The sequence below is a fragment of the Mustela lutreola genome, chromosome 16 (assembly GCF_030435805.1).
Source record: "Mustela lutreola isolate mMusLut2 chromosome 16, mMusLut2.pri, whole genome shotgun sequence".
Lineage (NCBI taxonomy): Eukaryota > Metazoa > Chordata > Mammalia > Carnivora > Mustelidae > Mustela > Mustela lutreola.
This window is the reverse complement of record NC_081305.1, coordinates 51770277-51793497: the sequence shown is the minus strand read 5'-3', so window position 1 is coordinate 51793497 and position 23221 is coordinate 51770277. Positions and strand designations below refer to the sequence as shown.

The following is a 23221-nucleotide window of genomic DNA, read 5'->3' as shown; positions in this document are numbered from 1 at the left end:
ACTTACAGCCCTGAGGAAGAGCTTGGGCTGGCCCAATTAGAACTTCACCCCCATGACACCTAAGCAGATGGGCCAAGTAGTAAACATTAGAGTGATCTACAGTTCCCTTTATCTCATGATAATATGAAAATCTCCACTGAAGAAGGTACACAAAGCCCATTTACATAAATACAAAGTATCTAGACAAGGTTTTCTTGAGGTTTTTGTGCCACCTAATGCTCAGCTCTACAGAAGATAAGGCTCCAGTTTCTGAATATGCACCCTAACCCCAAATAATAGGAAATCCTTCTCCCTTATTCTAGGAGTCTCTATGTTGCAAGTTATTCCCTGTGATTTTTTTTCTTTTTGAGGCAAATCAAGTTTGCATTCTGTGATAACACCATCTATTGTAGTTTCTATCTGTGACTCACCAAGCAGTGAACTCATGTTAGTCCAGTTTTATTAGGACAACTGGTTCTGCCTTCAGAGAACATCCTCCTTTGTACAGGAAGATCATTTTTAATCCAGTAATAGGCTCTAATGTATTCTGTGACTTTGAGGTAAGAGGATGGCATAGGATCCACAAAACCAGTATAAATACTGTGTGTTTATCCAAAATAATTTGTCAAATGAAGTCCTCAACAAAGGAACACACAGTTTTGTGTTACTATCATAGAGTATAAGCTGTGGCTACTTCTTAGGTGGGATGTTTTACTGGGTTACAAATGCACTTATCAAATTCTATTGTGAATTCGAATTTTAAGTCAGTGCATTGGAGATCTTGTAAAAATGTAGATTCTGTTCAGAAATACTGAGGTGGGATGGGAGTCTGCATTTCTAAGAAGAAAATAGCCCATGACCCAAGAGCTCTATTTTTTTTTTTTTTTGCAGGTTTCGAATGTGTCGTTTATTCACTATTTTTGATGACTATAAATAAGTGTTTCCACTATGGAAAAGAAAGTGAGCACAGTACATTTTCATGACTGGGGAATGGATTTTCTGAAGTCTTCTTCAATAGGGCAGAAACTTAGAAAAAAACAACCTGAATGTTGGAATTCAGTTCTTTATATAAAGTCCCTTGTAAAAACAAAACAGAATAAAAACAAACTGAAAAGAAGGGGCAGGGCAAAATTTAAAAAAAGAAAAAAGAGGAAAAGAACGGAAGGAAGAGAAAACAAGGGGCGGTGGCTTATTGCTCCTCCTCCGCTGCAGCCTTGCTCTCGGTGTCTTCCGACTCCTTGCTCTCCTCCTTCACGGAGAGAGCTTCTAGCTTCTCAGTCACCTTCTCGGCATCATTGTTTTTGCCCGACCCTTTCTTTTCTCTCTCCTCGATCTCTTTCCTGCATTCTTCAAACTTTGTTTTGAATTTCTGTGCATTTTCAGCATTTAGGAAGCGGATGGCCAGCAGCTCTGGCTTGGGGCACTCGTCGGCAAAGTCAGCATGGGTGTTCCAGACCCAGGCACGGTCGCTGCCCGCGTTCGGCTTCAGTTCCATCATCGGTGTGATGTAGTGGTTGGCGCATATCTTCAGGGTCTTGTCCCTCCTCATGAGGAGGCGGATGGTCCCTTTTTCCTTATGCTTCAGAAGCTTAACGTCACCAGTGCCTCGTTCCTTCCACTCTGGGAGATCGTTCTCTGAAGCGAATCGGAATAGCTTTGCCCGCATTTTAAAAAGCTCTTCTTCATCTTCTTCCAGCGTTTTAATTTCTTGCTCAGGAAGAGAAACTATAGGCTCAAACTGGGGGTCGTGGTTGGACTCGTCGGCATTCTCAGTGGAGGTATCATGGTCCTCATGGGTGTCCTTGGCGGCCGCCATGGGGGCGCGGCGGCGGCGGCGGCGGCGGCTGGGCTGGCTCGGTCGTCGCTGGCTCCGCGGCCTCTCGGCGGCTGGTTGTAGCTCCTTTCCTCCGCGTCTGGCCTCTATTTTTAATGAGAGCTAAAACTTCAAGGCATGAATTACTGGAGGACTTGGAATTGATACGGTTGGTTTTTGTTTTGTTTTCTTTTGTATTACTGATTTTCATTTAATTTCAAACACAGAGAGTAAGAGAGCAAGAAACAGCAGGAGCCAGGGTGTAGGCAGTAAGGGGAGGGTTGCAGAGGGAGAGAGATAAGCAGACTGCCCCCTGAGCAGGGAGCCCAGCACAGGGCTCTATCTCGGGTCTCTGTCACCATGACCCAAGGCAAAGGCAAACAGTTCACTGACTGAGCCACCCAAGTGTTTCTGAATACGTTTTATACCAATGACAGATTCTACTGGAATAGCAAGAAAGTCAACAACAATCCTTTTCTCACCATTTCCTAGTTTCTAGAGAGCATCTAATAATTGTTCATAAATTAAGGTGAAATGAAGAATAATAATCTTAGAGAAGAAAACATTATTCTTCTAATTTTATGGGAATATTTTGTCAAACATCCAGTAACATGGAAGGGATCAGGCTTTCACCAAGGTTATCTGACCTAGAGTTGATCTAAAATGGCCCTCAGGTCAATATACAGAGAGACCCTAAAGTAGTATTCATAGAAGGTGCCCAACCTGAGAAGAATGATGAAAACAAGAAGGATCCACCCAATGCTGATCTACCATTGTACAGTCATGCACACATCCATATATTTAGGAAGTACTTATACCCACAGGAAAAGTGATAGAATAGAAAATTTTCATACTGCCTAATTTAAGAAACAGTTTCAATGACATGACATTCATAAATCTTTTTGCTGATGATGATGCCTTTTTTTTAAGATTTTATTTATTTATTTGACAAAGAGAGAGTCAGTGAGACAGGGAACACAAGCAGGAGCATTGGAAGAAGCAGACTTTCCACTGAGCAGGGAGCTGGATCTGGGCCTCCATTCCAGGATCCCAGGATCATGACCTGAGCCCAAGGCAAAGGCCAAATGACTGAGCCACCCAGGTGCCCTGATGATGATGCTTTTCTTTTATTACACTATCAACACAAACACACTGAATGACAGAAAGAAAACAACTTTTATTTCTGAGACTATTATGATGAGGGCTAGAAGCAAATAATGTTCACTTGTAGTCCAGAGGGCTGACCTACAGCTGGCATAGTTTTTCTGTTGTTGTAGTTTTAAGATTTTATTGAGAGAGAGAGAGAGAGAGTGAGCAGGGTAGAAGGAGAGGGAGAAGCAGACTCCCCATGGACCAGAGAGTCTGATGTGGGCTCAATCCCAGAACCCTGAGATCATGACCTGAGCCAAAGGCACAACCTTAACTGACTGAGCCACCCAGTCACCCTGCCTGCATAGTTCTAGAAGCATCACCTCAGGGCAAATTGCTACATTCTCAGTGGATCTTGGGACTACCTGTACATTTCCCCCATATTAATATCAAGTGGAATAAGTGCCTGAGGAATCTTGCAAAAGGAGTTTTACAAGTACAGATTCAAAGAAACATTTAAGATCTTATACTCCCTGCACAGCCCCTCCCCAATAAACATTAAGCAGAGAACTACCAGCTTGATGCAGCCAAAGTGCAGCTCTTCCAGCCCATTCATATGGCGCTGTTGAAATAAACTTACTCGGGGTGACTGGGTGGCTCAGTGGGTTAAAGCCTCTGCCTTCTGCTCAGGTCATGATCCCAGGGTCCTGGGATCGAGCCCCACATTGGGCTCTTTGCTCAGCGGGGAGCCTGCTTCCTCCTCTCTCTGTCTGCCTCTCTGCCTACTTGTCATCTCTGCCTGTCAAATAAAATCTTCAAAAAAGTAAATAAACTTACTAACTTGCATCACATGTCCTCTCAAGAATTCTTTCTTGGCCATTGTAGTCAATGATCCTATACCATAGTAGTTCATTGAACAATTTGATTAAATTATCATTTGTGTATTAGATCTCAGGATTTTAAGATACTGAACAATGTTTATTATGTGATTCTTGGTTTGTTTGTTTTTTTTTTTTCTGAAAACACAAAGAAGTAAATAGAAGAGTGAGTCTGTGATAGGAGTGTCCAGTAGAAGAAAAACTATGTGATGGCAGGTTGACTGAATGAGAATCTCCAACCCAGAACTCATATATACAACTACACAGAAGTGAGAGCCCTCCTTGTGCAGTGCAAACTGATGGATTTTGGATATGAGCCATTTGTCAAGAAAGAATTCTTGAGATGTTTTTGATGTGCAATATTGGGGTTCAATAGTAAATTATGAATAAAACAATTATTGAGATATCATTCGTGCAAAAAATGTGGTCTTATTAAAGCACAGGTCAGGACCTTTTGGTCAACGAGCTGCACTGGGGTTGTAAGCAGTGACTGATTACATACTTTCAAATGGGGAGAGGGTGAGGGATGGTGGAAGTGTCTAGGGAATTTGGAGTCTAGACTCCTAGGACCTTGTCAGGAGACCCAGCAGATATCTATCAGTAGGCCATATGCTTGGAGGATGATGGCCAACTCGTATTTGGGGAGTAGAAATAAAGGAAGTTTCCAAAAGAATTTTCATATGTTAAAGAGGACTTAGAGAATCCTGGAGGTCTGGCTGCCATCAAGCTAAGGCTGCTTTTCACCTCCAACAAATCATTAATATTGAGGCAGTTGTGAATTCCTTGAAGAATGCCATACCCTGCTTGTCTCAAGTATTTATCAATTGGCTGCAAGTTGAAGGAAATTTATCCACACTTCTTAGGACTTTGTTCTCTTCCTCAGAAACTATAAGCAAGGGGCACCTAGGTGGCTCAGTTGGCTAAGGGTCGGCCTTTGGTTCAGGTAGTGATCCCAGGGTCCTGGAATGGAGACTTTCCTGGGACTCCCGCTCAGTGGGAATTGGCTTCTACCTCTTCCCCACCCCTAATTCTCATACTCTCTCTCAAAATGTAAATAAAATATTAAAAAAAAAGAAAGAAACTCGGGGTGCCTGGGTGGCTCAGTGGGTTAAAGCCTCTGCTTGGCTCAGGTCATGGTCCCAGGGTCCTAGGATCGAGTCCCGCATTGGGCTCTCTGCTCAGCGGGGAGCTGCTTCCTCCTCTCTCTCTGTCTCCCTGTCTGCCTACTTGTGATCTCTGTATATCAAATAAATAAATAAGTAAAATTTAAAAAAGAAAAAGAAACTAAAAGCAAGAGAAACTTACAACAAAGAAGTTTCCACCTGGAAGGCGATGGTTGCTGCATTTGGCTCAGAACATCTAAGCTCCTTATAAATAATAAGAGGGAAAATATGAACATTATAAGGGATGAATTTGGCAGTCAACACAAAGCGAATAAATGCAGTTCACATCAGGTGTATGGAAACAAATTGCTATCAGTGCCTAAGGCACACCCAAGGACACACCATCACGGGTGTTTCCTTAGAGTCTGGAAACAGAAATTCAGAATGAAATCTAATTATGAGAATGCAGTGGATTTATATACACTTCAATCACATGTAGATTCTGTAGAGCCTGCTTTTAGGCAAAGAGGCTTGAGTAAAGAAGTAGAGAAAGTGCCCATAGCGACCCCTCTGCTGAGTCCAAATAGCCCCAACAGGGGGCCCACCTCAAGGTAGCCATAGGCCCTAACAACCAGGTACAGTGATGAATAAAGGGCCTTAAGTCCTCACAACTCCTCACCTTCCTCCTTTCAACACAGCCCCACTCACTGCATCCTGGAAGCCAGCCTCTCCTCTGGTGCCTTGCCTGCAGCTCTCTGGCAGGGTGTTCAGTCAATTTATGTCTCCTCTCTTCTCCCTCAGGTGCATTCTTCTCAAGGCCCACATGACTGGCTTCCTCCCAATCTTTGATCCGTGTTTGGGGTCGCCATCTGATTCTAAGAGGCATTGAAACACCAGTTTCCATGACCTGTAATAGCTAGTATATATATATATTTTTTTTACTTTATTTAAAGATTTATTTATATTTTAGAGAGAAGGGGGAAGGGCTGAAGAAGAGGCACAGAGAGAATCTCAATAGATTCCCTGCTGAGCATGGAGCCAAAACAGGGCTTCAGGACCCTGAGATCAGGACCTGTTCTGAAATTAAGAGTCTGACACTTAACCCACTGAGCCATGCAGGCTCCCATCTAGTATATTTTAAATAGAGTATCTTTCTCACATTCTAAAGAGCAAGACTCACTCTATGATTTTTCCCCAAGAACTTTCCAAGATATTCTTGATTTCATATCTATTAGGTTGATTTGGGCATTTTCTAATTCCTGGGCTACACAGAGCTGATAAAGTATCTACATGGGACCTACATGAGAAATGTTTTTCTTCGCTGAGATCCCAAGAACAAACCTCAGCAGCAATAGGAATCTTGGATTCAGACCTTCCCCTCTAGATCAGTCACCAACAGAATATTTTCAACAGTTGCAGGTTTTCATTGAAATTGACAGCTCTTGATACCATGTTGGAACCCAGGTTGAAGACACAGGACACAGTCTCTGGGATATAGGGGAGAAGTGTTCTGCAGACCTAGCGTTCAGTTTCATTTCTGAAAAGGTTTTAAAATGTTTTAAAAATAGGTGAAAATATAAGAAGAAACATCAGAACTAGAGGAAACATTTGCAGTTTCTAAATGCAAGCAATTTCAGGAGAAAAGCATGATACAGTCTCTCCTGGGACACCAAGCTTACCTGAGAACTGGCCATTCTTTCTCCTTGTCATCTAGATTTGTTTCTCACAAGCTTTTTGTGGAGAAATCACAGCTGCATCATGAGAAAATGCCCATAAAGCCGCCAGTAGAACCTCTTCACCTGTAAACTATTTACCCAAACGCAGGACCCAGAAATGCAGAGAAGTCCCAACTTCTTCGTCCCTTGTGTCAGGAGCCATTCAGGAAATGTGACTTCCTATTTATATACCCAATCCCTGACTTTTCCTTCCTGCTTCTAGAACCCACAAATTCACTACAGCATAGGAACCATGTGCTGCATGGACCCGACCCTCCAGATTCACATAGAAGAGACCCTGTTACCTCTCCGTGAGCCAAAGCCGCCTCTCCATTCTCATAAAAAGCACCTGAAGCCCTCGGGATTACCCCTGGCCTCACTGAGAATCACCTGGAGCCCTTAATTAACAAAGCACTGTTATTTCCACCCAAAAAAAAACCTGACAGAATCTGAGGGGGAGGACACCAGTCATGATAATTTTGAAATCCCACATGTGATCCTACTGGGAAGCATTTGAGAGGTGACCTTTGCCTAAGCATGAGAACCAAGGCTGTGGTTGTGACCACATTTAGATCCATGCCTTCTGCACTGGTCACAGCTTCTGGAGACTGACACATTCTCCCTCTTTCAGGAACACAGAGGGAGACAACTTACAGATGAAGTTTCCTCTTATAAATCCAAATGTCTCTTTCAAAAGCAAAGAGATACAGGGTTTCAGAGCTTTTCTTTTATCTGGTGTTTATAAAAAAAATAAAAAAAATATTTAAAAATATTTAAAAGAATATCAGCCCCAATTCATCCTTGGACCAAAGAGACATATTTTAGGGTGACAAAATGCTCCCATTTAAGTAGATAAATGTATATTTTCATAAATATGTGCCACAAAGTTTTCCAAACTGAATGTACTTTTTACTCTCCTAAAAACAATATATGAAAATTCTAATTCCACACCATTCCTTGAAATTTAGTGTAATCCTTTTTCTTTATTGCACCCATTCTAGGAAATAGTAAGTGCTTTTTCAACTATAGAAAATAAAATAGTCTTCCTATAGTTGTGTTGGTGACTGAATTGTAAACCACTTAAAAGCATCCGGTTGCCATGTTTATCTGTTTTATTGTTTGTTTTCGGGGTTTTTTAAATTATTATTTATTTATTTATTTTTATGTTGAGTTTGAGGAGTTCTTTATAGATCTTGGATATCAGCCCTTTGTCTACAGTGTCATTGGCGAATATCTTCTCCCATTCCCTAGGATGCCTCTTTGTTTTGTTGACTGTTTCCTTTGCTGTGCAGAAGCTTTTTATCTTTTTTTAAAAGATTTTTATTTATTTATTTGACAGAGAGAGATCACAAGTAGGCAGAGCAGCAGGCAGAGAGAAAGGGAAGCAGGCTCCCCACTCAGCAGAGAGCCTGAGACAGGGCTCCATCTCAGGACCCTGAGATCTTGACCTGAGCCAAAGGCAGAGGCTTAACCCACTGAGCCACGCAGGCACCCCCAGAAGCTTTTTATCCTGATGAAGTCCCAAAAGTTCATTTTTTATTTTGTTTCCTTGCCTTTGGAGACATATCTTGAAAGAAGTTGCTGTGGCTGATGTTGAAGAGGTTACTGCCTGCATTCTCCTCTAGGATTTTACATCACAAAATGGGCAGAAGACATAAACAGAAACTTCTCCAAAGAAGACATACAAATGGCTAAAAGACACATGAAAAAATGTTCATCATCATTAGCCATCAGGGAAATTCAAATGAGAACTACATTGAGATACCACCTTACACCAGTTAGAATGGCCAAAATTAATAAGACAACAAGCAACAACTGTTGGAGAGGATGTGGCGAAAGAACCCTCTTACACTATTGATGGGAATGCAAGCTGGCGTAGTCACTTTGGGAAGCAGTGTAGCGATTCCTTAAGAAATGAAAATACTGGGCACCTGGGTGGCTCAGTGGGTTGGGGCCTCTGCCTTCGGCTTAGGTCATGATCCAGGGTCCTGGGATCGAGTCCCAAGTTGGGCTCTCTACTCAGGGGGGAGCCTGCTTCTCCATCTCTCTCTGCCTGCCTCTCTGTGTGCTTGTGATCTCTTGTCTGTCAAATAAATAAATAAAATCTTTTAAAAAAGAAATTAAAACATTGAAAAAATAAAATTAAATTGAGATGTTAAAAAAAGTTTCCATTTATAGATACAGCTTTACCCCATAGTCAATGTCAACAATGAATAAAGATCTAGAAATCTTAATAAACGCAGAGGTAAGGTAGACTCTGCCCTTCTAGTTGAAACAGAAGCCACTTCCCACTATAAGGAATGTGGGCAGAGGTGAAGGTCCTAACAGCCAGGACAGGTGAGGAGAAGAGGCAGCCAGACCCTGAGATATGAGTTCAGGAACCTGTAACCTCACCAACCCCCTGAGCGCACTTATCATTTCTCCCACAGCGGCAATCAAAGTGCAGGCTGGTAGGGAGAAAGTTTCCAGAAACCTTTTTCTAGTCGCTAATTAAAAAAAAAAAAAAAAAAAAAAATCAACCAAACAAAACAATTACACGTTTCCTTTCATTGTCTCCCAAAGGAGCTTTGAAACGTTTGAGAAAGACTCTTTCTCCAGGATCCCTAGAGGCAGATGCTGGCAAGCATTGTCATATCTGAAGACCACTACTGCAACATTGCAATGAAGTGGGCAGGAAACTCAGGGGTCTGACAGGTGAGACGGTACATGGGTCTCCTTGCACTCACAGAGCCTGAAGAAGTCATTCTGCCAGGAAAACATGTTCTTTCCTTCTCTTTGGACTGTCATGTGCACCAATATGTCAGTTATGAGCAGAGACAAAATGAGCCAGGCATCCACTGAGGATTTCCAGACAGATCCAAGTGAAAGGTATCCATGACACTGATATTTCACATTAGAAATCAGTGGACTTAATCTGCATGACTCCGTCCCCATGTTGAGTCCTCAGCATAATTCAATGCAAATTAATATGAATGTCTTACAGGAAGGTGAACAGTGACACTGACCCCCACTCATGACAGGAACAACGGAATAGTTTCCATGGAAGAAAGAGGGAAGTCTCAGAAGAGCCCTTCACAAATAAAAACATTGGGGTCAGACTTTAAGAGGCAGATTGTACTACATTTTTTTAAATGATTTTATTTATTTATTTGACAGAGAAAGAGATCACAAGTAGGCAGAGAGGCAGGCAGAGAGAGGGGGCATCAGCCTCACTGCTGAGCTGAAAGCCAGATACAGGGCTCAATCCCAGAACCCTGAGATCATGACCCAAGCCAAAAGCAGAGGCCCAACCCACTGAGCCATTTAGGCGCCCCAGATTGCATTACTTTTATCGATCACTTAACCCAATGGAACTTACTGAAATCTAGAGTAGTAAAGGATTACCATAGTTCTCACCACTTGATTTTTTTCCCCAAAATTGTTAACAATAAGCACTGGTTGAAATCCCACTGAGCAGGGTCCAGGCACTAGCACAGCTCCTGCGAGAAATCTTCAGCCACATTCCTGAATGTCAATCATCTCTGAGATAAATAATACATTTATTATGTGGCCGTTGTGCAGAGTTTGTCATTTTACCTAAGAGAGTTCAGAGAACTGACTTAGGTGAGTGGCATGAATTACACACTGAGATGATTAGACACAAAAATGCTCCCTGACTTTTCCCTAATTCAGAGGAAAGAGGTCAGCATAAGGTTCACAAAACCTTGACACATACTACTTCCAGGGATGGTAAAATGTATTAGGGCATCAACACAGGCATACATAGTTATGTTTGGTCTCTCTATTTACATCGTAAGTTGCGTATCTTTCTCAATGGGAGTCATGGTAAGTCAGAAATGCACTTCTGAAAAATTTAATGTATACAACCACAAGCTGGAGACCTTATTCAAATAAAGGCTCTGATTCCATTCTGGGGTGGGACCTGACTTTCTGCATTTTTTTTTAAAGATTCCATTTTATTTATTTGACAGACAGTGATCACAAGTAGGCAGAGAGGCAGGCAGAGAGAGAGAGAGGGGAGGAAGCAGGCTCCTTGCTGAGCAGAGAGCCCGATGTGGGGCTCGATCCCAAGACTCTGGGATCATGACCTGAGGTGAAGGCAGAGGTCTTAACACACTGAGCCACCCAGGTGCCCCGAGTTACTGAATTTTGAACAAGTTCACCACATGTTGCCTCTGGTCTAAGAGACACACTTTTTTTTTTTTAAGATTTTTTTTTTTCTTGAAAATATATTTATTTTAGAGAGAGTGTGTAAGAGGGGAAAGGGTCAGAGGGAGAAGCAGACTCCCTGCTGCACAGGGAGGCCTATGTGGAGCTCAATCCTGAGACTCTAGGATAATGACCTAAGCCAAAGGCAGATGCTTAACTGACTGAGCCACCCAGGCACCCCTAAGGGATTCACTTCTGAATAGCAAAGAAGTAAAATCTTGAGCGAAATAGTCATGTGTGATTTAGAACAATTTTATGGAAATTATAGATCCTTTTTTTAAAATATTTTATTTATTTGACAAGAGAGACAGATTACAAGTAGGCAGAGAGAGAGGGGGAAGCAAGTTCCAGCTGAGCAAAGAAATTATAAATTCTAATATATGACCACAATCTTTTTTAAATATTTCCCTGGGTATTATTCAAAGAGCTTTCATCATTAACACATAAAACCACAAAAATAATCTAAGAGAATATTATTCTTCAACTTTTATGAGACTATTCTGTCAAACATCCAGTAAACAGAAGGGCCTGGGTTTTTAACCTCATTTGTGAGATGTAGAATTTATCCAAAAGGACCACATTGGTCAACGTACAGAAAGGTGCTAAAAGACTATTCATGCCAGGTTTTCTAAGTGAGAGGCGTAATCTAAAGAAGGTAACATCACAGAACTCATCTAGCAATTTTTACATTTTATGCACATAATGATACATTGACAAGATAATTATATACACTTTAAAAGAAGTAATGTAGAGCCACCTGTGTGGCTCAGTGAGTTAAAGCCTCTGCCTTTGGCTCAGGTCATGATCCCAGGGTCCTGGGATTGAGCCCAGCATGGAGCTCTCTGCTCAGCAGGGAGCCTGCTTCCCTTCCTCTCTCTGCCTGCCTCTCTGCCTACTTGTAATCTCTGTCTGTCAAAAAAATAAATAAAATCTTAAAAAATAAATAAATAAATAAACACCATGTTTTATGCACATCTCAAAGCAATTCACCCAGGACCCATATTAATGGCAAAGAACAAACTTTCTTAATTTTTTTAAAAAGATTTTATTTATTTGACAGAGAGAGATCACAAGTAGGCAGAGAGGAAGGGAGAGAGAGAGAAGAAGAAGCAGGGTCCCCGCTGAGCAGAGAGCCCAACACGGGGCTCGATCCCATGACCTGGGGATCATGACCCAAGCTGAAGGCAGAGACTTTAACCCACTGAGCCACCCAGGTGCCCCTTATTAATTTTTTTTTAAAGATTTTATTTATTTATTTGAGAGAGAGAGAGAACACAAGCAGGGGGAGGGGCAGAGGAAGAAGGAGAAGCAGGCTCCCCACTGAGCAGGGAACCCAACATGGGTCTCAGTATCAGGACCCTAGGATCATGACCTGAGCCGAAGGCAGACGTTTAATAAACTGAGCCACCCCGACACCCCCTTTGCTAACTTTAAAACAGTATTATCTCAGCAATTGCACTATTTACCCCAAAGGTATAGATGTAGTGAAAAGAAGGGGCACCTGCACCCCAATGTTCATAGCAGCAATGGCCACAACAGGCAAACTGAAAAAGCCAAGAAGTCCTTCATCAGACGAATGGATAAAGAGGACGTGGTCCATATACACAATGGAGTAGTACTCAGCCATCTGAAAAGGAAGAATACCCACCATTTGCATCAACATGGATGGAACTGGAGGGGATTATGCTGAATGAAGTCAGTCAATCAGAGAAAGACAATTATCATATGGTTTCACTCATATGTACCATAGGAATAGTGTAGAAGACCATAGGTGAAGGCAACAAAATCAGAGAGGGAGATGAATCACGAGAGACTCTTAACTCTAGGAAATGAACTGAGGGCTGCTGGAGGGCGGATGGCATAACTGGGGGATGGGCATGAAGGAGGGCTTGTGTTGTGATGAGCACTGGGTGTTATATGCAACTGATGAATCACTAAACACTCCATTGGAAACTAATGATACACTCTATGTGGGCTAATTGAATTTAAATAAGAATGAAACGCTGTATTAGCTGTAGAGCAGGGTGATCTGGCAGAGAACACCTGAGCCAAGGAATGAAGGTAACATCGGCCATAACAGAGCACATCACAGCGCTGTCAGGTGCCTGATGTACCCAGGATACCTCACCACTTTTTGTGTCCATGGAAAAACAAAATTTAATTAGACCGCATGCCTCCTGCCTGCACCAGTGTCTCCCTGTCACTTGCTTTGGACCCCTATCCTCAGCTGGACTCCAAGTAGATCCCAGGAGCTCAAATTCCACCCGCAGCCCAGGCACCTGCACCAGCTCCTGCCAGTGCACCACACTGTAGGCTTGGCCTTGTGCCCTGGGCTGTGTCTGCCGGGACAAGTGTGGCTGCCAGCCCCCATGCGGGGGAGAGCCTGTTCCAACAAGCAGAGAGCTATAGATTAAATTTTTTTTTTTTTTTTTACCCTGACCTGCTAGCTACGATCCTGTTTCCACAATATATAACATATGTGAATTACAATAAAAGTTGACTTTTAAAGAAAGAAAATTATAATCAGAATCAAATCATGAGAAAACATCGGCTTTATGCAAATATTAAGGCACATTTAGCTTCCAAGCCCTGTAATCTGCAGGGTATGTAAGTAGTGTTTCTTTAGCAAACTACACAGCAAAGTTCACTTTTGCAAAAAATTCTGAATTATTTTAGACCACCAATGCCTTCCTGTTTATTTGCACTTTTTTTTTTTTCTTTTTTTCTTTTTTAAGTGGGCTTACAGAGCCTGACTCAGGTCTCAAACTCATGACCCTGAAATGAATATCTGAGCCCATATCAAGAGGCAGATGCTTAACCAACTGAGTCACCCAGGTGACTTTAAAAAAAAAAAATGATTTATTTGTTTTTTAAAAGATGTCTTAAAAAATATGTACTTTTTAAGAAAAGATTTATCTACCTATTTTAGAGAGAAAGAGAGAGAAAGGAGCAGGGGGGGAAGAGGGAGAGAGAGAAACTCAAGCAGAGTCCTTGCCAGATCCAGAACCCAACACAGGGCTCGATCATACAACCCTGAGATTAGACTGGAGCCAAAATCTATAGTCCAACTCTTCACTGACTGCCACACAGGCACCCCAGATACCACTCTTTCTAAGAGGTGGAGACTGATTGATCTGCTAAACTTACTGACTCCCTTCCAGTCAGTACAGAATGGGGATGGGCAGATAGCAATTTTACAGTGGAGAGACTGGATAACACTACCAACTCTTGATAACGACGTGATTGAGATTAACATCGCCAATGATAAGTAGTGGTTAATTGCATGAATTCCCTGATGTGATATGATGTGATTAGATGAGATGTGAGATGTTTTTATAAAAGTCTATATACATGTCTGGAATCCATCAAAATCCTTGAGGAGAACACAGGCAGCAACCTCTTTGGCCTCAGCTGCAGCAACTTCTTCCTAGCAAGGGAAGCAAGGGCAAAAATGATCTACTGGGACTTCATCAAAATAAAAATCTTTTACATAAAAAAGGAAACAGTCACCAAAACCAAAAGACAATGGACAAAATGGGAGAATATACCTACAAATGACCTATCAGATAAAGGGCTAATATTCAAAATCTATTAAGAACTTATCAAACATAACACCCAAAGGACAAAAAATCCAATAAATGGGCAGAAGACATAAAAAGACACTTCTGCAAAGAAGACATCCAGGCCACCTGGGTGGCTCAGTTGGTTGGGCCTCTGCCTTTGACTCAGGTCATGATCTCAGGGTCCTGGGATTGAGGCCCATGTCGAGCTCTCTGCTCAGCGGGGAGCCTGCTTCCCCCCCTTTGTCTGCCTGCCGCTCTGCCTACTTGTAATCTCTCTCTGTCAAATGAATAAATAAAATCTTTAAAAAAAGAAAAAAAAAAGAAGAAGAAGAAGACAGCCAAACAGCCAACAGACACATGAAAAAGGGCTCAACCACTTAGCATCAGGGAAATACTAATCAAAACCACAGTGAGATCCCACCTCACATTGGTCAGAATGGCTAAAATTTACAAATCAGGAAACAACAGGTGTTGGCAGAGGATGCGGAGAAAGGGGAACCCTCCTACACTGTTGGTGGGAATGCAAGGTGGTGCAGTCACTCTGGAAAACTGTGTGGAGGCTCCTCAAAAAGTTGAAAATAGATCTACCCTACCACCCAGCAATCACACTACTGGGTATTTACCACAAAGATACAAACGTAGTGATCTGAAGGGGAGGTCCAAAAATGAGTGCTGTGAATTGTGTAAGACTGAGAAATCACAGACCTGAAACAAATAACACAGTATATGTTAATTTTTAAAAGGGAGAAAAAACATCTATAAACACTATCTAATCCGACAAACCCAATTTCAGAGGTATTCTAGAAGGTACTTGGCCAGTCCTCTGCACACCTATCATGTTCATAAAACCTGAGGAGGCAGAGAATCTGACAGAATCTGACAAAGAGAAGAGGAGGTGGGAGACACATGTGGACTACATGTAATGTGGTATTTTTGGATTGGATCCTGGAAGAGGGGGAAAAGACATTTGTGTTAAAATTGATGAAATAAGAATAAAGTCTACAATTCAATTTCTAACGTGGTGTCACTGTTGGTTTCTTAGTTTTCCAGAATGTACTATGGTAAACTAAGATGTTAACAAGAGGGGAAACAGACTGAGTGGAAGATGGGAATTCTCTGTATGTTCTTTGATAAACTGACTCCAAAGTAAAAAAAAAAAAAAAAAAAAAAAAAAATTACATTAAAGTTGCAACCATCTGACATCTAGGTTGTTCAGTTGGTTAAGTATCTGCCTTCTACTCAGGTCACGATCCCACAGTCCTGGGATCAAGCCCCTGGTTGTGCTTTCTGCTCAGCGGGGAGTCTGCTCCCTCTCCCTCCACTTGTGCTCTCTCTCCCTCAGTCAAACAAATTTAAAATATCTTTTAAGAATAATAATAAAGTTGCAACCCCTATAATTTAATTTATTTACAGATATCTGCATTAAATTATGTGTGAGTTGATATCTACTGTTTCTTTCAAATGTGTCCATTTGCTCTGGTGCTTGATTTCAAAAGCAGGAAAATTCATTAAACAAAACAGACTCAATAGATTCATGTTTCTGGTCTCCAAATTGCTGCTCCTTTACTAATCCAAACTTAATGAAGACTTTCTTTATAAGCTTTTCTCCTCAAATTGGATGCAGACACCCACCCTAAAATCTGCTTCTTAGCAACCAGCCAGTTGGCCCCAATACCTAACCCAGAACAATCTACCCTCTGCAGACCCTAAAAATTGATTCATTTTTTATCACAGACATAAAACATTTATTTAATATTTGCTTTCCACCTCTACCCTTTTATTTTTTTATTTTTATTTTTTAAATAGATTTCATTTATTTATTTGAGAGATTGAGAATGAGAGAGAGAGCATGAGAAGGGGGGAGGGCCAGAGGGAGAAGCAGACTCCCTGCTGAGCAGGGAGCCTGATGTGGGACTCCATCGGGGGACTCCAGGATCATGACCTGAGCCAAAGGCAGTTGCTTAACCAACTGAGCCACCCAGGCACCCTACCTCTACCCTTTTAAAACATTAGCTAACATATCCTCCTGCAAGATTCTCCTTCATCCCCTGGAGTTCACAATTCCAATGTTCAACTGAAAACATTTTTAATATGTTCATCTTTCTCCACACACATGTTTTCTTATTTCAAACACCTACCATTCTCTAAGGATGTAAGACACAATTTGCACAACCTGGATGTCATTGTCCTTCACAACTAAAACCTAATTTTCCCCCAGCTTTACCTCAGGCCACTTGCATCCCAATACAGAACCCAGAACCCTCTTAGAACCCTGAATTCTCTGATCATCCCACATGTTATTCCCTTGAAAGGCACTGGCCTATCTAGGAAGAAGTAGAGAACCCTTCCCCCTCCAAAAAAAAAGCCACTGGCCTTACTATCACATGGCCAGTAAATCTTGAGAACATTTGGTATCTCACATTAAGAATTACGTATGCGAGCCTCGGGGTTCCACTTAAGGCCCCTCCTGCGCTCAGCTCCGTGTCCGAGCGGCTGCTGCCAAGTCTAGATCCAGTCTCGCGCGCGCTGCTGACACTCGTCCTCCCGACGTGCACTCCCGATTCCTTTTGGTTCTAAGTCCAAAATGGCAACTCTGAAAGATCAGCTGATTCAGAATCTTCTTAAGGAAGAACATGTCCCCCCAAATAAGACTACAGTTGTTGGGGTTGTGCCATCAGTATCTTAATGAAGGATTTGGCAGATGAACTTCCTCTTGTTGATGTCATGGAAGACAAACTGAAGGGAGAGATGATGGATCTCCAGCATGGAAGCCTTTTCCTTAGAACACCAAAATTTGTCTCTGGCAAAGACTATAATGCGACTGTAAACTCCAAGCTGGTTAGTATCACAGCTGGGGCACGTCAGCAAGAGGGAGAAAGGCGTCTTAATTTGGTTCAGCATAACGTGAACATCTTTAAGTTCATCATTCCTAATGTAAAATACAGCCCAAACTGGAAGTTGCTTGTTGTTTCCAATCCAGTGGATATCTTGACTTATGTGACTTGGAAGATAAGGGGCTTTCCCGAAAACCGCGTTATTGGAAGTGATTGCAGTCTGGATTCAGCTTGGTTCCATCACCTAATGAGGGAAAGGCTGGGAGTTCACCCATTAAGCTGTCACGGGTGGATCCTCGGGGAGCATGGAGACTCCAGTGTCCCTGTATGGAGTGGAGTAAACATTGCTGGTGTGCCTCTGAAGAATCTGCACCCTGAATTAGGCACTGATGCAGATAAAGAACAGTGAAAAGAGGTTCACAAACAGGTGGTTGACAGTGCCTATGAGGTGATCAAACTGAAAGGCTACATTTCCTGGGCCACTGGACTGTCTGTGACAGATTTGGCAGAAAGTATAATGAAGAATCTTAGGCGGGTGCATCCAATCTCCACCATGATTAAGGGACTCTATGGAATAAAAGATGATGTCTTCCTTAGTGTTCCTTGTATACTGGGACAGAATGGAATTTCAGATGTTGTGAAGGTGACTCTAACTCCTGAGGAAGAGGCCTGTTTGAAGAAGAGTGCAGATACTCTCTGGGGGAACCAAAAGAAGCTGCAGTTTTAAAGTTTTCTAATGTACCACTTCACTGTCTAGACTAGGACAGGGTTTTAGTTGGAGATTGTGTACATTGTCCTTATTATCTGATCTGTTACTTAAGTAATATCAAAATGGCCTAAGGAAAAAACATCAGTTTCCTAAAGTTCTAAATAGGAATGGCTCACCAAGCCCTGCAGCTATACCCTAATGCTGGATGATACTTGCCTTTGTAGTCCTAAATGGGTTCATCTCAGAGACATCACTGCCAATGTTGCATATGCTGCAGTTGCTCTGCAAACCAGATGCATATTTCCTGTGTGTTCTAGAACTTCTGGTTCCTTCACCTGACACCCAACATCCCTAGTCCATCTTTTCCAGTCAGTCACATCCTGGGCTCCAATGTATAAATTAATTATTGCATGTATTGTGCATAGTTCCAAAGGCTCTTCGTGTACCATGTATGTGAGAATATAGTGTACATTGACGTATAATGTAAAAAGACCATACAACCAACTAAGTGTCATACCAACTAAAATACCAAATAAAATTTGAACAGTGACTTTTTTTGGAAAAAAAAAAATACATATCCAAACACATTTCCAGTATCACCACAGTATTTCATGAATGTTTTGTTTATTGGACTCTGAATTTCTCCACTACAGCCATTAATAAAATGCAATTACATGAGTACTTCCATAATAATTACACAGAATTACACAGTGGCCATTAGTCACTATTGTTGTAGCAGGAATTTCTGTCCTATTCAAAACTCGATGTAAAATGAGACGGACTATAATTTTGCTGAAGATTCCTTGAAGAATGAGTGTATAAGCAGCTGAACACAGTGCAAACCAGATAGTTTAAATTTTTCTGATGAGATGAGGGAATTGTGTATCTCTTCTCCGGCACACAGAAAAGAGTCTGGATACAGTGGTCGTGACTCAAAGAACAAAGGGGCAGACAGTTGGAAAACATGCATTGATTAGGGCAGAAGTATTCATCAGCCACCAATTGGTCTTGCAAAAAATAGAAAAATACATGTAATTGATGGAAGAGAGGGTATAAAAAGATTCAAAGATGCTCCCCAACAGAAGGATGCTTTGGGTGGCTCTAATCTCAGGGGAGGATCTGGGGGAAACTTTGGTCCTATAAATGTGTTGGACCTGCTGCTTATGCCTTACAGGGTGGAAACCATGAACCCACTGGCCCAAGTTATGAGTCCCAAGCACAAAATATCATGGGAGGGTATCGATACCGTATATAGTAAATCTGTGTCTTTGTTGTGAAGTGCAGAAGCCCAGTATCCAAACTCCATATTTTCTGAAGTGTTTTTGTTGTTCCATTTGTCAGTGACGTACACAGCAACCATAATATTTAGGTTTATATTCAGGATCCAGCAAAGGATATTTGAGGGGCCAATGTACTGGGGAGCTTTCCCTTTAAGCGCTGCCCACCAGGAGTTCCAGGGGCTGATGGTGATGGCGTGGAAGACATTCAGGAGGCACATGGTGCCCATAGACAACCCCCTGGACACTCTGTGGACTAAGAAAACAACTTTGCATCCGAGGTCACTGGGAAAATAACTCAAATCAAAAGCCTCCACTGGGATTCCTCTGTAGAGAATGACCAAGGAGTTAGTTAAAGTCAAGTGCCTAAAAAAAAAAAAAAAAAGCGAATCTGTGGACTTTGACCTGTATCCCCTTAAGCCAAGAGATGATGAACAATGACAAAAAAGCAAGAAGTTCCCAGGGTTCCAAGGATAATCTGCAATAGGAAGATTACAGCAAATTTCACATCCATTAAAGGCCATTCTGTCACTCTCCAGAGCTCAGTGTTCACATCCACAAAGAGAGGAGGCTGCATGAACACTTGAGCCGTGGGCTATTTGTGGAAAATAAATTCAAAATTCTCCCCTTGCTACTACTTTCCCCTGAGACTTTCTTTCTAATACACATCTTCGTTAATTAATGATTTCTCAAGTTTGATGTATTTCTTTGTTTAGTGCTCATTGAATCACTCTTACTCATGCTTTACCTATTGTAAATTATTTAGTATTTACAAGTATGTGCATTTTACAGCCAAGAATTTAATTATAATGAGATCATATGACTCATTTAAATATTGCAATGGCCAGGTTGCAATAAAGTTGGGTGTTTACCAGCATGCTATACTCTCATAGCTACCTGGTCATATCTTTTTTTTGTTTGTTTTTCTTAAGACTTTATTTGTGGGGTACGTGGGTGGCTCAGTTGTTAAGCGTCTGCCTTCACCTCAAGTCATCATCCCAAGGTCCTGGGATCGAGCCTTGCACTGGACTCCCTGCTCAGGCTGCTTCTCCCTCTCCCATTCCTACTCCCCCTGCTTGTGTTCCCTCTCTCACTGTTTCTCTCTCTGTCAAATAAATACATATTTTTTTAAAGAATTTATTTGTAACTAATGTCTATACCCAACATGGGGCTCAAACTCACAGCTGAGTTATTATCAAGAGCTGCACGCTCCACCAATGGAGTCAGCCAGGTGCCCCTATCTGGTTGTATCCTTAAATAACCCACTGTTATGCATGCATACATTATCATCTTTGAAATTCATTTCAATTTAGGTTTGGTTGTGCCAATTTCTTATTCTTGTTAAACTAATTGTTCCATTAATCATCATCACTTGTGAGTGAAGATGAAAACTTAGTAAGAACCTGAATATTGTCCATGAACAAAATGGATTTATCAAATATGGACCAGTGTTAATATAGCAACAGAAGTAATCATGTGATTTTTTTTGGCCAATGGAACCCACCATCGAAATTATTGTGTAATATTTCACTTTTACCCTAAACTATGGGATTTGTAATTTAAATAAAACATGTAGAGATTGAGAAAACATTTAGAGTAGGATCTAAATTATTCCTCATTAGAGAGCATACAAATAGCTGTGATTTAAAAAAAAAAAACTGAAACTAGTCAATTTGAAAAAGATAATAAAATAAAAAACAAGCATGCAAAATGAATCTCAAGGCATGAAATCTTATCATTGAATAGGAGAAATTCAAGGGTGAGCCTAAAAATTATGTTAGAACTTTGAAAACCATGTAGAATATCAGAAGATACATTTAAGGGGGGCACCTGGGTAGCTTAGTCATTCAGTGTCTGCCATCAGCCCAGGTCATGATCCCAGGGTTCTGGGACTGAACCCCCTCTCCCATTTCTTCTTCTGTGTTCCCTCTCTGGCTGTGTCCCTCTGTCAAATAAATAAATAAAATCTTTTTTTTTTAAATACATTTAAGCTGAAAACATGCTGAAGTCCTTAACTTTTCTGCTGTCCAAATCCCTCACATGTTGAAGTTACCTTTTCCTGAAAGTCTCCTGTTTTAACTTCACAGAGGAAAATTGTCCTTCCTTGATCAAAAGATTACAAACATTTTCAGGAGAGACATAATTACTATCTCCACTAGATGCATCAAACATAAATACAAGAAAAACAATTATGGTTCTCCAAATGCCACTCAGCCCCATTGTTCACATAGAGATAGGATGTGCTTAGCTCCATGAAACTCATTATCACATGCACAGAAGTTTAACTATATCAATCATGTCAATTTCTCTGTGGTTTCACAGCACAGATTGAATAGTATATTAATTTCTGAATTGCAGGTTTTAAAAAATATTTTATTTATTTATTTGACAGAGAGAGAGAGAGAGATCACAAGCACACGGAGAGAGAGGGGAGGAAACAGGCTCCCCGCTGAGCAGAGAGCCCCACATTGGGCTCAATACCAGGACCCTGGTATCATGACCTGAGCCAAAGGCAGAGGCTTAACCAACTAAGCCACCCAGGTGACCCTTCTGAATTGCAGTTTTAAGGACTGCAAACATCAGACTGTGCTACTACGTGCAATGAACTCCAACAATCTCCATCAGGGAGGGATATGCATTAAACTATGTTTGGAGCAGTTAGTCCCAAGGAGGACCTCAGACCTCCAGTCTCTCTGTAACTTGGCCTGTGCCTCAGGAATTGTTGTTCCTATCTGTACAGCTCTGACATCAAGCCACTTTCTTCACAAGTAGAATCCTTTTTCCAGCCACGTGGTCCAACCTGGATCCAGACCCTGAAACACCTCCTTCCCTTACACATTGTGTCACTTGGACTGACATTCCAGTCTTTCCTGCTGCCAGGATGTGGGCTCACTGGGCCAGTCATGACAGCCCCTGCTTGTGTGTGGGAAGGAGGCAGCCAGTGTTAAGATAAGGTTTGTGGTTCTGTGACCTCACCTCTCCACAGAACTACAATTATCACTTCAACTCTCAGTGACACATGAGGCAGTTGAGACTATGTTTTTAAAACTTTCCCCCAGATCCCAATTCCCAGAAACAATAAGATCCTAGTGAGGCTCTGCAAAGAAATAAGTTTTGTGTGGGGGAGAAACTTCCTTTTTTCCACAACAACTGGAGGCAGACAGGGTCTCAGGTGGCAGAAGCAGGAAATGTTTGCATCTGACAGAGGAGGGGTGGCAGTGATCCAAATGTATTTCACCGGACTCTGTACTTGCTTAAGAATTTCACTGTTTCCCTCCCCAGTAATTGTCTCTTTCTGCCTAGCCTAAGAACTACAAAATAAGGATGAGAGGATATAGAAGGCCTGAGAAGGATTCAAGGAAAAGCAATACAAAGAGTATGGGATTAGCTAGAGATGCTTCTCCAGACCCAGTCCAATTGTTTGAAAAGCCTAGTTGATAGGAATATTTCTGGGAATATAAATCTAAGCTGAGCAATGTCTATAGGATAAGTGGCAATATTTACAGAAGAGGTCCCTCACCAAACACAGTACAAGGTCATACGGTTTTATCAACAGCATCCTACTACTCTTTTTTTTTTTTAAGGATTTTATTTATTTATTTGACAGACAGAGATCACAAGCAGGCAGAGAGGCAGGCAGAGAGAGAGAGAGAGGGAAGCAGGCTCCCTCCAGAGCAGAGAGCCCGATGCAGGGCTCGATCCCAGGACCCTGAGATCATGACCCGAGCTGAAGGCAGTGGCTTAACCCGCTGAGCCACCCAGGAACCCCAGCATCCTACTACTCTAAATGTTAGATGAACCATTGCTATGTAGGTGATCCAAAAATATTGAAGGTTGACACTTCCTAAAAATTTCCAGAAATCTCACAAAGATAACCACAAATATTTCACACCCCTCCTATCTGCCTAGAGATCCAAAATTATGAAATGTTATTTGCAAATATTACTATAAAATATTATGGCATGATGAAGCACAGCTTAAATCTACGTTCATGGATAAAAAGACTAAATATTGTTAAAATGACAGGTCTTCCCAAATTCATCTGTAGAGTC

The 23221-nt window shown here is 41.6% G+C and overlaps 2 protein-coding genes and 1 pseudogene across 2 annotated transcripts; 1 reads left to right on the top strand and 2 right to left on the bottom strand.

The window, feature by feature from the left end:
* Nucleotides 1-1026: 1026 nt before the first annotated feature.
* Nucleotides 1027-1888, bottom strand: LOC131817396 (ran-specific GTPase-activating protein-like). Its single transcript, XM_059150682.1, has one exon. It carries the CDS (start codon nt 1793-1795, stop codon nt 1169-1171), a length of 627 nt encoding a protein of 208 aa, XP_059006665.1. The 5' UTR covers nt 1796-1888; the 3' UTR covers nt 1027-1168.
* A 15005-nt stretch (nt 1889-16893) lies between these two features.
* Nucleotides 16894-18121, top strand: LOC131817389 (L-lactate dehydrogenase A chain-like; annotated as a pseudogene).
* A 622-nt stretch (nt 18122-18743) lies between these two features.
* LOC131817683 (vomeronasal type-1 receptor 3-like) lies at nt 18744-19746 on the bottom strand. Its single transcript, XM_059151216.1, is given in 3 exon segments — nt 18744-19063; nt 19066-19632; nt 19635-19746. Coding segments are annotated over 3 exon segments (999 nt in total).
* Between the last annotated feature and the right edge of the window lie 3475 nt (nt 19747-23221).